This window comes from Marmota monax, unplaced genomic scaffold (genome assembly GCF_021218885.2).
Source record: "Marmota monax isolate L192 unplaced genomic scaffold, Marmota_monax_Labrador192_F-V1.1 WCK01_AAM20220418_F8-fsc00009, whole genome shotgun sequence".
NCBI lineage: Eukaryota > Metazoa > Chordata > Mammalia > Rodentia > Sciuridae > Marmota > Marmota monax.
The window spans coordinates 18,116,315-18,133,286 of record NW_026694710.1 but is presented as its reverse complement, the minus strand read 5'-3'; the positions used below and the strand labels follow the sequence as shown (position 1 = coordinate 18,133,286).

Sequence of the window (16,972 nt, the reverse complement as noted above, 5' to 3'; positions counted from 1 at the left end):
AAAAAGCTGATTAAGAGTCTGACTACAAAACAAAGTAAATTTTTGTAAAGTAAATGTGTAACTTCAATATTTTTGTTATAAATGTAGGTTTTTTTACTTTAAACTGTATAAAGTGAAATATCTTTTGTATTAAAAATATGAAGTTTTTACAGAAATTGGAAAACTATAAATTTCAAAGCAACTTAAAGTGTAAATCTAGTAGAGCAGAAATACATGTAATCACAGAATTTATTTATAGTCTTTAAAAAGTTCTAGTAAAAAAACACAACATGGATATCCAATGAACTTGCAGAACAAATTTCCCTGGCTTTTGACAGTATACATTCTCTAAGTGTGCTGACTCAGAAACATCCACAGTAGGAAAATTCCTGCATGCTGGAGGATACATCACACCCCAGCCTGCTGCCCCAAGTGTGTCACACAGCCAGTAGCTCAGGCATCCCCTCATTAGAAGCACAGATTCTCCAGGCCCACCCCAGATCTACCAAAGCAGAATTCAACTTAACAGAGCCCCAAGTGACTATCACATGTTAAAGGCCAGAAGCACCTTTACTAGACTCTCAGGCACGTTCTACACTGGGAGACTTGAGTCATGTGCAGTGGCCACACCTGTGCAGACAGCAGGCTAGACTGACCCTGCAGGGTCACAAGCACTCTCACCTCAAGCATGTTGTAGATGATGTAGAGCTTGATGACAGACTGCCCCCTTATCAGGTGGTACATCATAGAGTAGTCGACATAGTGCATCATGAAATAACAGATCACCAAAATGACGCCCTTCAAAATGTCACACACCTGGGCTGGCTGAAGCAAACGTCTGTCCCTGAAACATACAAGAAGTAATGAAATATGAGTCTTACTTTATGTGTTCTCAAAATACACAATCTTTACTGGACATATACTAGCAAAGGCAATGAGAATTAGGCTGACCTTTTAAAAACTTCAAGCTCACAAGAAAAGTCATACTAAATGACTACCTGACAGTATAAATTTTTCTGTCTACAGAATACAAAGATGTTAAGCCAGAATTACAATGAGAAGTTAGAAGTCTTCTTCACAAGTGAACAGAGGGCAGGTACCTGCTGACAGAGAGCCTTTAAGCAACCGTTTTCCATGATGACATAAGCCTTCCACCTACTGAAGCACCATCCTGCTGGGCCAGTCCTCTCTACAATGTGAGCATTCTGTGCGCACCAGTCTGCACCTTGTACTTTTTATTCAAAAGCATAACAGGTTTCTCCATTTCAGTTCACAAGGAACTCCTATTTCCACGGCAGCACAGCGTTCCCTAGGCAGATATACTATCACTTATTTAACACATCCTTGACAGATTTCCAATCTTTCCCAAGACAAACTATGGCACAATGCACATGTTATGTCTCATAAATATATCTAAATATATTCTTGAAGTTGGAGTTTTAGGGCTACATTCACTTGATATTTTGATAGAATCAGCTGACGTGCCCTCTGTGGGGTGTGCCCATGTACTCCTCTGCTGGCGATGTGAGGAGGAAGCCTGCAGTCTGTGTGCATCCAACAGTGTGAGACAGGCTTCTGAGTCTGCCAATCTTGGGGGTGAAAAACAGTATCCAGTGTAGTTTCAAAGTTAATTTCTCCCAGTAGGAGAATGAACATCATATAGAGTTATTTACCTTGCCTGTGAATTCTCTACTATTTTTTTTGTACTAGTTTATAGGGCAGTTCTTATACTAAGGAAGTTCTCTGTGATGTGAATTGAAATGAATTATGAAACTTTTCATAACTAATGAGAAGAATCACTTCTTAATTCTCGGGTCAGAGTATGAAAATCTAAACCTAATCTAACATGTCCAAGTAAAACATTTAAATAAGAGAGAACAAAACATAAATTAAAAAAGAAGAGATTTAAGGTCTCTTTCATTGGATACAGAATTCCTCTGACGAGGGTGTGAAAGATACTTTCTACATGTCTACTGTAGGCTTATTCCTCAAGATGAAAGATTCCTTGGACTCCCTTATTGGCAGCTTTTATTGTATAGTACACTCAATAAAAAGGCCTGAGTATTTCCCTCAGGAGCTGCACAGCCTTTTATTTCTAATTTTGGCAACATTCCAAGCAACAATACCAACCAGGGTGAGCTAATTTATTGACCAGTCTCTGGCCTCTGAACCACCTGATTACATCTTGGCATTCCTTGCTACCTGCACTCTGGGGCTCTTTCCTAACCGCTGTCCACCTCCACACCAGGGGCTCTTTCTTAAGTGTTGGCGAGGAATCTTTAAATCTTCCAAACTATCACCTGGAATACTACTTTACAAGACCATGTGATGGGTTCCAATTCTGTGAGCAGTTGTTACAGAACCTGTTTTCTACAATGTGAACTAAAGTTAAGAATGACCTTGGCTGATCTGTTTACATACAAAACATGGGATACTGCAAGTCCTGAAGAGGCGCAAATCCAGGATGGGTTACAAGTGGCTAGGAAGACATTCCAATGAGCCTACATGAGAGAAGGGTCAGAATGTGTCTAAGTCAGTTCATACGTCTTCAAACAGGCATGAAAAACCTAGTGAGATGATTCCTGGTAGTCAAAGTCGGGGCCCTGGGTAAAAGCACATCAAGGACGCTGAATCAATCCCTGTCATAGATTGGGATACCTAGGCCATACCCTTTCTTTTCCCCAATGTTGCCCCTTTCTCCCACACAGATTCCAACCCTTGTTGTCTTGTAGACCCCCAAATGAACTCCATCTCCCATATTCTACACACCCAACCCAGAGCACAGATCTCTGCCAAGGGTTACCTGATAGCTCAGGGAATTTCCTGCCCCTACCCACACAAGACTGAGAAAGAAAGAACTACTTCTGTCCAGAGTAAACACATTTTCAGTTCAAACGCTGAGAGAAGGAGAACTGTGAACACTCTTAAGTTCCCTGGCTCATGTGTGCCCATCTCCACTCTGATGGCCAGGAGACGAAGTGAGAGGTGTCAGCGCAGGTGGCACCCAGACCTCCTCAGAAACGCCTGTGCTGCTCCTCCTCCTGTGACTCATGCACGGCTCAGCACATGCTCAGCACATGGCACCAAGCATAAGGCCTTTGGATTTAAGGACTACAGGTCTTATGTTATAATTAAGAAAATGATGGGAACTAAAAGTAGGCTAATATTATTTAAATTTCGCTGATGACCAAAATGATTTTGTTTACTAACGAAAGTAGAAAACTACAGTTAGATAGAAGTCTCTTTTGGTATATGCCCAGTTGCATTTTTTTTATAAACATATTTGCAACTAAGAAACAATTTGGTAGCATACCTAAGAAGGAAGATCATTGGTGGAACTGAGATCCACCAAATATTGGAAATATATATCAAAATAATGTAAAACCACACTTTTTGAAACAAGATAAGTTAAAATTAATAGTAAACAACTTTAATTTAGTTTTATCTTACCTAGGATTAAACCAGGCTGTCAAGACAAAAGAAAGTTGTAAAAACGCTTTATGCTACAATTCAGTTACGACAGGGCACGCACCATTGCAGGCACTCCGCAGAGACCCCTGTGAGTGCTCACAATAGTCCACCACTATCCCAGTTATACAGATGGGTCAGAGGCAACTGAGCAGATGCCTGTGGCTCACGGTGAACAGGGTGCTCTGTGGTGGGGCAGGGCCAGAAGCTTGGCAGCCCTGTCCTAGAAGGCATGCTCTTCACAACCATCTATATTCACATCTTTTTACAAAAGAACTTTTAAGTTTATAGGAACCAACAACTCAGTGCTTTCTCTCTCACTAAAATTTAACACTATGCAACTTACCATCTGGAAAAACTGATATACCTCTCATTTTATTCTTTATTTCTAAAAATACAGGTAAAACCCTAAGATGATGTGTTTCCACTCAAACTCCTTTCCTTGCTCTAAAGAAAATCTTCCACTGCTAACACTGTAACTGGCTGCTATAGAGATGACCATGATTTTCAAAATTAAGGAATAGTATTCAAATAAAGAACAAAAGAAGTAGAACCCTTAGGAAACAAGGGTCTTGTATTCACCCAAATATCCTGGTTTTTGAAATGGAAAAGTTGCAAAAATAAAACACTGTTTCAAGATACCTATATGTATCATAGCCTAATAAGAAACCTGACCTCACAAATAAGTTTACTAAGTTACTACTTAAACCAATCACAGTATTTGTTCCTTCTTTGCCAAGATATTTTTAGATGACTATCTGGAAACATTTCAAACTCTGTAAGAAGCTTATCTACAGCCCTGCCAATCAACTTGGAATTGGTCTTTGAATACTGCAGGCTAACCAACATTTTTTGTTATAAATGGCTGTTAAATGGTATTTACTGGCAATTCCTTTTGCAAATATAGAAAATCCTAAGTGAAACATGTTAGGCAAAGTAAAACTCACTAATCTAATTTATGGGTTTGGCTGCATGTAATCAAGCAACATTAATAAGTTGTTCACCAGAACCTTAAAACATTTTCAAAATAAAGACATTCAATAGAAGTTTAATTTTCTATGTTCCTAAATTTTACCTTTTATTCCTACAATACTTCCATTGCTCTCTTACTAATTATTACAATTTACCATTTTATATTGCAGAATTTACCATCTTAAACACCTTCAGTTGTTGTGGAGGGCTCACAGGTATATGGGGACACAGCTACAGGTGGAGAAGATGATTTAGGTCAGGCTGTTCCTCCCTCTCTAGAGTCTACTACTAAAGTAACACTGGTAACGGATGGAAAGATCAAGAAGGAAGAGGCAGTGACAAAAATGAGCAAGGAGAATGGGAGAATCCTATTAATTTAAATCATTGTTGAAACAGGCCAGGGTATCAGCATGAGTTATTTCATTATAAAATACACAAACTGGATCTAGCTTTTTTTCAACATTTCAAAACATTTGTGGTATAATTGAAGAAGTGAAGAAATATAAGCACTATTAAAATAAAAAATTGAAAATATTTAAAATGGTTCATATTTTTGAAAGATAAGTCCCTTTATAATTTTAAAGTAAATTGGAATAAAGTACTAGGAACAAGATGTTTCCCTTAACTAGGAAACTGAGTTATTTTCAATATTAAGCATGACTGATATATAGGATTACTTAGCACTTTCACTGAATGATTAAAATCTGTATTTGGACCTTAAAATAATTTCAACCTATATTAGAAAACAATAATGGATTTTATAAAGCTATGTTCAGTAATTTGAAGTAATGTAAAACAAAGTGTTTACATGGAAGCCCTGAAGGTGTGTCACCCACTCTGGTGTTGGGGATGAAGGTATCTGCTGTCCAAACTAGATCAGCACGTGCAATTAAGAGCGTTTCACCACGCAATTTTCATGTTGGGAGAAATTATGGTCAAATTCTTCATTAACAAACATGGTCAAAGCTATGAGACCAAGTAAGGATGCTATTAAATGACAGGGAACCCCTTTCTGCAGCATGTTTCTGCGCCCAGATGGTTATGTGTACCTATGCTGTTACTTCTGCATCACAATTATAATTCATTGTACTGATGTCGAGTTGGCCAAGAGTATAGAAGGAAAAATCAGGGTTTACTCACCACAAGGAGTCCCTGTGCCACCACCTTCCATCCTATAAAGGAAGTGAAAGTGCTCCTCCCTTCGGTCTGATTTACGAAAGAGAAAGAAAGAGAGAAGGTTGTAATGTTGCTACGCTACTTAGAGCGTCATGGTGAGGAAATGGGACAACAAAACCTGAGGTTAGAAAGACTCTAGTATAACACACTGCTCTCCACCGGCAAGCCCTGCAGACCAGCCCTGGTCAGAGGAAGCAGCAGGCGTACTTCCTCCCCAGAGAGACACAATGCTCCCTACATGTGCTCTCCTGGTGGTGCCAATCACTTAGGCCAGAACCAAGGCTTAATTTTGCCTGAAAAGAGAAAACCTATTTATAATGCATATGTGAAGTTAATTTGGGGCAGAACTATCCTGAAGGAGGTAAGGCACATGGATCTCATTAAGAAACTCAAGCATTTGAAGTTCACAGTTTTCTTGGAGAAAAGTGCTTTTCTATGGGGTCAACTCTCAAAAGCAAAGACATTCTTGTCTCTTAAAACAAAGAAAGAAAATTTTAAAAAAAAGAGTCACTGAAGCCTCAAACAAGAGTTTGTGCCTAAAACTGGGGTGAGGGATCAGAAAATTTGCTTGTACATGTTTTATTTGTTCTAAGTAAAAGTTTCCTTTTACTGCAGCACTTGTTACTTAACCCTACCCAACTCACCACTAAGATGCTCTAGTAAAATGTTTTCAACAATAACTATACCTCCTGGCACCAAATTTTGTCATTTCCTTTATAATCTCCATCAACTTTCAACTCAAATGTGACTGATAATTTGATAAACAAAATAACATCACAAATTTTAGAAGGAAATGGGGCCCACAAAAATGCCAGGTAAATTAAAAATACTTACATAGTTGGCTAGTTTTTATTTGCTCTACAAGTAAATTTGGAAAAATGATGGTTGATATCTCATTAGCATAATACAGACCAGTCTGTTTTTCTGAAAAATAAAATCCTATCATTCTCCCTAGAAACAGACACCTCACATAATGAATCACAACTCATCACAAATTATTTGTTTTCCATGTCCTCAACCATTAAAAGATCACCTTAATTCAAAAAGTTTTGAAATATTGCTTTTAAAATGATACTACCCTATCTAGGAAAGGGAAGAAATATGTAAATGAATCTGCTTTTAAAGAATCTAGATGTATTTTTCTTCTCTATTTTTTTTTAAGTCTACTAGAAAACATTTGGGGGCAAAAATTTTCCAAGATCACTAATTCATTAGAAACAGATTCAACTAATTATTTTTGAGATCACCAAGGACAGATGTATACTTTTTATAGAGGCCTTCCTATAAACAAGACACACGGCTACAGACTCAAGATAATTATCCTGTCAACTCAAAATGGACAAAACTGACAGGGTCAGAAGCTGGCAGAAGGCACTGTGGTTGAGCAACTATGATGAAGGCTGTCTTACTAAAGGGGCTGCAGACTTCGCCTGGTCCTCTCCCTGGGTCAAAGTCAGAGGCTTTGCTCACTTGGTTGTCACCTCTGACAAAAAAAAAACTAAAAGCAAAACCAAAGCCAGAGCCCAAAACCATGGCAATTTTTCAGAAGATGTGGAAACAGATTTAAAGATTAAATTAAAAGATTAAAAAAGCCTTTCCCAAATGCCATACCAGACAGAACTCTAAGCCGAGGCAGCAGGAACCTCAACTAGGCAAAGGCAACACTATATCTCTACTATGGGTGTGCTATGGAAATAGTACTATAGGCTGTAGATAGCTAGTTATCATGTCACCATTTGATGAGTTTGACAAATACACTTTCCCCTCTCTTTTGAAATAATTTAAAAGAACTAAGAGACTAGGAAGATAATTTTTATGGTAAGAAGATTGGAATATGAGTGAGAAAAAGAAAACATTAGTTAGAAAAAAGTACACAAATAACTCCTTTGCTGGTTTCTTTAATTTCTTCTTTTCCCTTTGAAATAAAAGTCAGACTGAAGGAAAGAGCACTTTTGCTTGCTGAAAAAGATGGAACATAACATAGCTATAGGCAAGACAAGTCAAATAATCTATAACAGAAGTGGAGCACATTGGAAGGAAAGCTATAAGAAGGAAGAATTTGGCTTTCTACATAATCATTTTGTAAAAGTAAAATTTATTTTTATACTCCTAAAATATTTGAAAAGTCTTAGACTTAATATTAACAGTAGCTTTGTTTAATATAACTTTACACATTATCATGTAATTTTTGTGTTTTTAAAAATAATGCTCATTAATTCACATTCTCCTATGCATATGCCATGGAAAACAGATGTATGCTCGTGTTATAAACTGGGCATGTGTAATTCTCACATACTTCAATGCTAAGAAAACTAAGTCCAAATCAGATACTGATCATTATTTATCTCTTAATTTTTACTCTGATCTTTCATACACATATTTAGCTATGCAGTAATACTAATTGTGTAAATAAAATTTATTTTTAGTGCTATGAAAAAACATAATGCTCAGAGAATTGTTTTCTAAATTGCTCAAAGGAGATAAAATTGTAACACGTATTACTATAAGTACATACTTCTTTTGATATAGCTTCCTAAAGGCATTGAGATTTTAAGGTAGTATTTTCATATTCTGTGTCATCTAGCCTACCCTCACACAGATTACTCAAGAGTGCTGAAATTTTGTTACATAATTTTAACCAAATTTCATATTTCATCTGTATCATATAAATATTAATAAGTGACAGCATTAAATGTAATCTTTTAGTTAATCCCAATTGCATAGTGGAATCTTAAGTGAGTAACAGACTGCCCTCTAGCGTCCTTTCAGCTGTTAAACCTTGGAAACAAATGTGATTCAAACTAATTTAGATTGTAAAGTCTTTCAAACTAATATAAAAAAACAATCATTTTTATGTGCTAAAATATTAAAATATAATAAGGTTGGATCTAGGAGGCATTAGTCACTCAACAAATAGGAGCAGAAGAGTTAAGATTCCTATTCCTTGCAATACCTCTTTTAGTATTCAGAACAAACAAGACTTTTCTAGTGCTACTTAAGTGCCCTGCTTCCCTAAGTGACAAGGGACACACAGAAATGAGCCCGAATGTGGCACAGAGTAGATGACTGAACACAATGAGGTTTCAAATTAATGTTCCAAAAGAGACCCTTGGGAATACTGGCAAATCACTGTCACTCCATGTGGTCACCTGTGTGCTAACGGACGCAAGAAAGGAACCCGCTCTAGGAGGAGGAGTTGATTAAGCTCTTCCCATGCTTCATCTCATCATGCTAATAATCATCTAGAACATTCTAAGTCTCTAAATGCCATTCATAAGAAGGTGGCTAGAACACAAACTGGCTGATCTTGTCCACCAGAGGATAGTGAAGAAGTCATCTAGTTCATAACATAGATGTGAAAATCCCCACGTATTATTTTGTCAGGTAGTTTCATCTGATTATATCCAAATTTCCACAGATTTATCCTCTTTATGTAGCCATAGGTGAAGATTTTGCTAGATTTTGTTCTGGCTTTCTGACAAGGTTAGTAAAACATCATGAATTTATTGAGCTCACAACAGTAATAAACAATGAACTGAGGTGAGGTTTCGTTACTATAAAAGCACCATGCCACAACTGTCTTATAAAAGGTGCACTCATAAGAACAAGGCCTTCTCAAAAAATAAATAATCTATTAGAAATATCTTAAAGCTAACAGTTAAATTCCTAAGATGATTCTCACATCTGATTAACTTATGGTTAATAAAATATGTAACATCATTCACTATTTTTCTGGAAGGTGAGACAGATGAATATGTAAAGTATCATACATACCACAAACACAAGCTGAATTCTTATAACTTTTTAGTCCAAGCAATCTTACAAAGAATAAATTTTATTCTTGTCCCAATATGATCACCATGATCATTAAATCATTCCTATTTACAATGCAAGGATTTTCATATCAAAACTCTTAATTTTTGAAGAAACTATATATGTTAAGTTTATGCTTGTTTTCTCCTTTGAAGATTTTAGAGATCATAGTTCAAAAAAAATGTATATATATATGAAATTTTGTACAGACAAATATTTTTATAACTCAATTTCCATGGTTAATCCATTTTATTAATTATATATACAAAGAAAGAGTCACTACAGTAAATAAGTTTCATAAATTATTGTCCATTTTAGCAATCTTAAAACTTTTTTCAAAGTGAAATGCATTTAGTAAAGTGATGCAAGTTGGAAATGTAACTCAGAAACTACACTAAAAACCAAATAATAATGTTAATGAAGAGTAACTAAACAGAGTGGAGGCATGTTGACATAACTACACAAAGAAAAAAACCTGCAAAATCAAAGTTGCCTTCCAGCCTTAAGACCAGTAAGCACTAAGCTTCACACGGGCTCAACACTTTCACCCTACTCTGATTTGGTAGAGAAGAAAGGGAGAGAAGTTGGTATTTGTCTCCTATGAAACAGGCATTATGCTAGGGTCTCTTTACATCTCCCAGTCTTTGTGGTAAAGATACTGAGCTTTCAATATCCCTTTTTAAGCAATGAGAAAACAGGCTTAGAGAAGTCAGAATGTTTGCTATAACTAACCAGCTAACTAATGTTGGGTTGGGCTGTCCGACTCTTCCCATGAAGACAGTATCCTGAATGAATTTTTCTGCTGTCACAAATCAGGGGGGGAGTCTCACCTGTAATCAATAACTAAGACTCCACAGGCCACTAACATAGTGATTCTTAGATCAATAGGAGGAGGAACCCTGCAGTAAGAGCTCCTTAGAAGATTCTGGAATCACCCGCCTCCTACCACCCTAACCTAGAACCCAACCCTCTTTCCAAAAGGATGCCTAGCACGCCCAGGGACTTGGAGAAAAGAAAGGCAGAAGCAAATCTTTAACTCTCATTCTGGGCCTTGATAAAGTCTCTTGTAATAACGTTTTATTGGCTACAGCAAAAGTTTTGTTTCTGGGAAAAAATATGCATATAAAATGTATGATATTATATAAACATATAATACTCATTCAAAAGATAAACAATTTATGCACTAAGGGCTAAGGTGTGAATAAAACCATAAACTATCCTTATTCTAAAAATCCTATAACTAGTAAAAAATAATGAAATAATTTAGACACTTAAGATACTTAAGGATCTTAAACTTACCTTAAGCCGTAGCAAGGCAGAGTAAGGAGCCTGAACAGTGCCAGGAAAACTCTCAAAGGAAGCAGAGTGAACACATACAGAAATGCATCCAGGCACAGGAAGATGCCAAAAAACATGAGCTGCATTTTAAAAGGAGAAAAGGAAAAATAAGTCAAATATTCTTCAAACAGCTATAGATAAAAATTTCAAATAATCAGAAAATTTCTAAACTTGATAAGAAATTAATTTCTTACAACTTAGCTCAGGATACAGGAAATTAATAATTCCACTTGGGCACATGAACTACATTTTAATGACAGTACCTTTTCAAAGTCAGGTTTGTATTTCTCCAGAGTCATTGGTTTACTACCTATAAGAAGTCACTCACTCAAGACAAGTTGCCCTGGCCATGGCTATGCCGCGTCTGATGGAGCTTTCTGGGTACCTCCTCCCACTTTAAAGACATTACAGAAAACTTTTTAGGTAAAACTTCTTACCTCTTACTTAAATTTGTTATTTTCTATTTACTGGAGTGCTTTATAAAAGATTGAAAGAGTTAAAATACTATTTATGTTAAAAATGTGAACTGATTATTAACTTAAACACAATTTCATATACACTGAAAGCTGCTATATTGGGACGGTCTTATTCTTGTTAACTTAGGAACTATCAGCTAACTTTTTTTTTTTTTTAACTGTACCACTGCTCTTTTTTTTTTTTTAATCTTTAATTTGAACTGGCTTAGTTTTTTAACAGGAGCACATGTTAATTTTTTTATTGATTTTATTATTTTTTTTAAATACACAACAACAGTGGAATGCATTACAATCCTTATTACATATATAGAGCACAATTTTTCGTATCTCTGTATATGAAGTATGATCATGTCAATTTATGCCATTATACATGTACTCTTCCACTGTTCTTAGTCACCTGTCAAGTCCTTTCTAATTTTTTGGTAACATTATATATTTTTACCTGTTAAATCTGGGACTATATTTTACAGGAGTATAGAGTCTTGGTGGTTTGCTGAAGAAGACAGCCCAGACTAGTAAACTCTGTGTTCTAGGTGGTAGCTTTCGTCAGGCCTAACACACGAATGGAGTCTGCTTTACCAACCCTCATCGTCAGACTCTGCATCCCCAGAGTCAATACACAGTCCTACCTACAAATGATAGCTAAACTTCACACTGCAGCAGGCTACACCAGCCCCACTCAATTCATCTGTTAACACTCTAGCCTCCAGGAGACGGTCTTTAAAGAGGTAGCATGAGGTTAAAACTTTGTTAGTATGGGCCCAAAGGGAAGACCATGTGAGGACGCAGGAGAGGTGGCCATCAGTCAGCCAATGAGAGGGGCCTCTGAGGGGACCAAACCCACTGCACCTTGACCTCACCTTTCTATTGTCTAGGCCACTCAATCTGTGGTACTTTATTATGGTAGTCCAGACAAACTAATACACACATCTTTAAATAAAGGCATACGTTTTACTAATTTTTGGTAAGTGTCTCAAAAATATATTACACAAATATGTGTAAACTTCTTAAGCTGAATATGTAGATCCTAATAGTTTTTGTTCTGTTTTCAACAATTCAGACTCATATGAACAACAATGAAAGTACAATGTTAACCCAACAAGTCACATGCCACAGCGCAGGGGAGAGTCCTTGTTTTGCATCTGTATCCCTGATTTACCTACAAAGGAGAGGTGCACAAGACTGAGTAGTGGTTCTTATTTATTTTTCTCCTGTCAATGAGAAGCCTTTCCCTATCTTCAGGTGGACTGCCTGGTGGAGCACCCAAAGCAGAAACTTCTGGAACCTGCGTTCCCAGAAGGCCCTGTGGTGTGTGCGCAGGACACAGTACATGGGAAAGGGAGCAGGTAGCTGTCTCCATGGCTCTTGCTGGGCCAACACCCACTAGCTGCTGTTGTGGGCCTAGTAATGTGAAAGCCCGTGGGTACAGACAGTCAGCTAGCGGTCTGCATGGTGCTAAAGGCCGTGAGGACAAACTGTGTGTGCTGAGCACAGGGTGGTCGACAGCCAAACCAACGTAGGGAGACTGAGAAAAACTCCACAGAAGAGGAGACCCTGAAATGACATCTGAGGAGACAAGAGCATGTGCCCCACAGCTAAGAAGATGAGGCCTGTGGGGAGCGGGCCTCCTAGGGCACAAGGCATGGACACGCACACAAAGGGGACAAAAAAGATTTAAAATGTACTGTCACCTTTTGCTGTCTTAGAGGAACCTGAACTGGAATCATCCATGGTTGGCACAGGGACACAAGTCAGAGGACCACCCTTCCACATTAAAATCTTGTATAAACCCTGGACAGGCAAGTGTGCCCATACTGTGCTGGACCTGAAACTGGACCTCCAAGAGCCCTGAGCACAGTACACCACAACATGAAGTTGGAGGAAACAAGTGGCTCAACCTGAAGAAGTCATTGATGCACACAGGAACACACGACAGGAAGAAGAGCACGAGCCTTTTAGGGTCTGGTGAAATAGAAATGTGCCGCAACTCCAATACCTGCTGTTCTGATGTTACATATTCTCAGAAAACAGCACTTTTTAAAATTTTAGGCAAAACTTTCCTAAAAAAGCAAGCAAGATATAATTCTGAAAATATTCATCTGTGAAGGACATGAAGCCGCACTGTGTACCATGAGCCACTCTATGCAGGGTGGTGTCTGTGCCTGCTTCTCACTTAGCACGCAGAGACCCAGAAAGCCAACAAGTCATGCGTGGAAGGTGTCGGGTGCCGCAGGTGTTCTGGGGGGTGGCAGGTGCTCACTGCTTAATCCTCTAACACTCCTGAGGTCAATGTCACCCCTGACAACTCACCAGGAGCTCCTAAGGTGGAACACCTGCCCCAGGACATGCAAGGGTGACAGGAATCAGCTCAAGCTTGATGCCTGACCCCAGGCAGGCCCCAGGCCCTCCCTAAAGTAGTCTGAGCAGAGCAAAAGCTCTTACTATTTCCATTGGCTATAGAGGCTAAGGCAGTTTTCTTTCTGCTAACTGGTCTTGCCCATTGCTTGGTATCATACAAAATAAGAAATAATAGAAATTTAATGAGTCAATTTTATACAGGGCTAGTGATTTTACATATTTAGGTTTGCAGCTAGCTTTGTTATTAAGAATTAAAAGCTTTGAGAACATATTAATAATAACAATGTGCACTTCCATACCGTCAGCTAATTTGTATGGCGTCTTGATAAAATAGGTAACTACTATTTCCTTTTCATTTGGACAAATAACCATAAATAGGTTATTCTTCAGTAATGGCTAAAGAAAATTTTTCAGTAATGGCTAAAGAAAATTCCTCTCAAACATACAAGGTGTGACTTTAAGTTAATGAAATGAGCACATATGCCTTTGCTTCCCTTTTGAGAAGCACAAAAGTCTCCTGTTCTCCTTTAAATGCCATTTGAAACTTCAAAATAAATACAACATTGATGCTAAAATGCAAGAAGTACAATTACAATGATTTTGGAATACACCTCTTTAAACCCCGGGCCCCCTAAGTGGTGGTCACTCTCCTCCCAGGCCCCGCTTCTTCAGGTGAGCTGCACAGCCTCACCTCAGCTACCTGGTAGAGGGCTGTGCTCACTTGACTTGTTTTTCACCTTTACAGGGAAGGCCTTATAATGAGCGTGTCATCTGTGAATTAGCAAGTGCATGTCTAACAAAAAGCAGAAAACCAAAAATATGGCAAAGAACCAAAGCATAATGAAACACTCCAAGGAGAAATAGCAAGCTGGGCTTTTTGCATTCTGTGGTAGACACACACCCTATCTCAGGGATGGAAGACAAAATGCTACACAAGATCTTTTGTGAAGACCTTCCTAGGGCTGGCTCATTCTTTGATTTGTCCCTTTACCTCTCCCCTCACCATTTATTGTACAGCTCTGACAATGCAGACTGAAAGCTGAATAAATACATATTCACTACTTTAAGAAGGTCAAAGTTCTACAAAGGAACTTATTGCCCAAAGAAGAGGATTCAACTTTTAAAAACAACACACAGTCAGAAATGCATTTATATTGCAATTCACTATGCACCCAAAATATCAAAAGAAAAGCTTCACAAAGATAATACTATTATCCTAAGAAATACAGATTGATGTTTCCTCTCCCTTTTTAAAATTCATGACCCAATAAAGGTGGTAAACCAGTCTGAAAATCGGGTCCCCAAAAAGAAGCAGGTTGAGATTTAGTTCCCTGCCTGAGAAGCTATCACAAGCACTGGAGATGGCTCAAGCTGGCTCCAGGGAGCTTTGCAGAGGGCAGGGAGCTGGAACACTTTGGCATATTCTTTGAACAAAACTGAATTAAAAGCTCTGAGTTACAAATCACAGGCACACGATTTAAAAATCTCTTAAAATCCACTCTCAGAGTAGAGATTTATCAAATATATATGCATATGAAAAAATAATTATTTCAACATAATTGTCTGCTGATGAATGAGGGTGATTCTTGCTGTTCCTATAAGTGAAAACAATCAAAGGACAGAAACGTTCATGGGCCTCTATCTCTTGGAGGCCTTGTCTGGCAGGACCAGGACTTCAGGAGCCTCTGCAGCTGCTGGGCTGCAGTCTGCCTGTGCACGTGGCCTCAGTCACACTTCATCTCTGCTCTTAGAGGCAGAAAGCAGCACCCCACTGCCTACAGTGAGACTCAGGAGTCTGCCCAAGTTCTTGAGCAGCGCCGGCAGGGCCAGGGCGCCAGGCTGCAGAAAACGGAAGCACTACTGTTACTACTGACAATTGTCATTCAAGCCTTCCAGACTCAAACTCACAATGGATTTGCCATTCAATACATATTTTTAAAAGACTTCACATAAGTTTTTAACATCTGATCTTCGATGTTGAGAAAATGACAAAGTGGAAGTGCTTCGGTGATACACAGGTCAACAAAACATTGTGTGCCAGTAAAAATTTCTACATCTTGTTTTTATCACATTTATTTTAAATCAACTACTGTTGCTCTTACCCACTTGAAAAACCCTGCCTCAAAAGAAATAAACAAAAATACCAGTCTGTCCCCATAGAAAATGGATTTTTTTTAAAAAAGTCTTTATTTTCCCTTTTGAAAAATCTGTCTCCTTTAAATAGCATTTGAAATTTCAAAATAAATAAAACATTATGTCTAAAATGAAAGAAGCAAAATGGTTTTGAAATTCACAACCTATCTCTTCAGAGCGCATAGATCATCTTCTGAAAATTCTCAACGCCAACTCTCCCACCATGACTGCCACCACCCTGACTGAGGACCACAGGTCTGTGTGTGGTAAGAGAGGAGAAAAGAGTCTCAGAAAGAGGTCCCCTCTCCTGCCCCTAGTCTCTCTCTTTATAGAGCTCGAGTGTGTGCCACAGGATCCAGACCATATCTTGCTCAATCCTATACTGGGGAACAAAAGGTCTTTAGGAAAGGCCTTCCCCTGGAGCTGACTAGCTGTATAGTAAGTGCCAGTGAAGGAAGCAGTCACACTACTCTGGAAACCAGCTGAAGAGATCAGGTCTGTGCAGTCTGTCTGTTGTGTGGGGGGAGTGGGGCTCTGCGCAACAGGTATGAGGAGCAAGAGCTAGGAAAGCTCTCCCACGGAGGAGACAGGATGGGCACTAGATTCTGCCAGGCACAGTAAAGAGGACCAGAATTCCCAGGCAAAGAGAAGAGCATGCAAGGTGCAGTGTATTACAGGCTGTGAGGCTAGAACGTTAATTATTATGTAAGAGGGATGAAATGATCTTCTGTTAATTGCTAAGGAGCTCAAACTTTTATCCTATGCTCCAGAAATCTTCAACACACCAACAGACAGGGATCCATTATTAGAGAATGTCAAGCAGAATGGGCTGTCAACAAGAAAGTTTACAAACCACTGACTTTGAAAGCAATCGCTTCCAGATTTAAGGACATTCCTATCTAGAGTCATTTTCATTCACCTGAATTTAAAATATCCAGGCCTCCGGGAGATCTACACTCTAGGAGACAGCCAACAAAAGGACTAACAGCCAGACTCTTCTATGATAGGCAAGGCTACATAAACCTCTGTAACTATGGGAAACCAAGCAGTCTTGATAAAGGACTTCCTACTAATCACAATCTGCATCTGCACACATTTAACAGGATAGATTTCATAAGAGGAAAATAAAAAAACTTTTTTTTAATTTAGAAAGAACATGCATATAAAATTTTCCTACTTCTCTTATCTCCAATCCATGTTGAAGACTTACTTACTCCTCTGTGACAACCCACCAAGCTGAGCTATTTATTACAGGGGAC

At 38.4% G+C, this 16,972-nt stretch overlaps 1 protein-coding gene across 1 annotated transcript in view; it reads right to left on the bottom strand.

The window, feature by feature from the left end:
- Tapt1 (transmembrane anterior posterior transformation 1) overlaps positions 1–16,972 on the bottom strand; it is a 54,946-nt gene that overhangs the window by 24,410 nt on the left and 13,564 nt on the right. Inside the window, exons 3-4 of the mRNA XM_046423736.2 lie at positions 10,708–10,826; positions 661–823 (exon numbers count right to left, since the gene is read on the bottom strand). Coding sequence (XP_046279692.1) covers positions 661–823; positions 10,708–10,826 — 282 coding nt within the window. The remainder of the gene's footprint in view (positions 1–660; positions 824–10,707; positions 10,827–16,972) is intronic.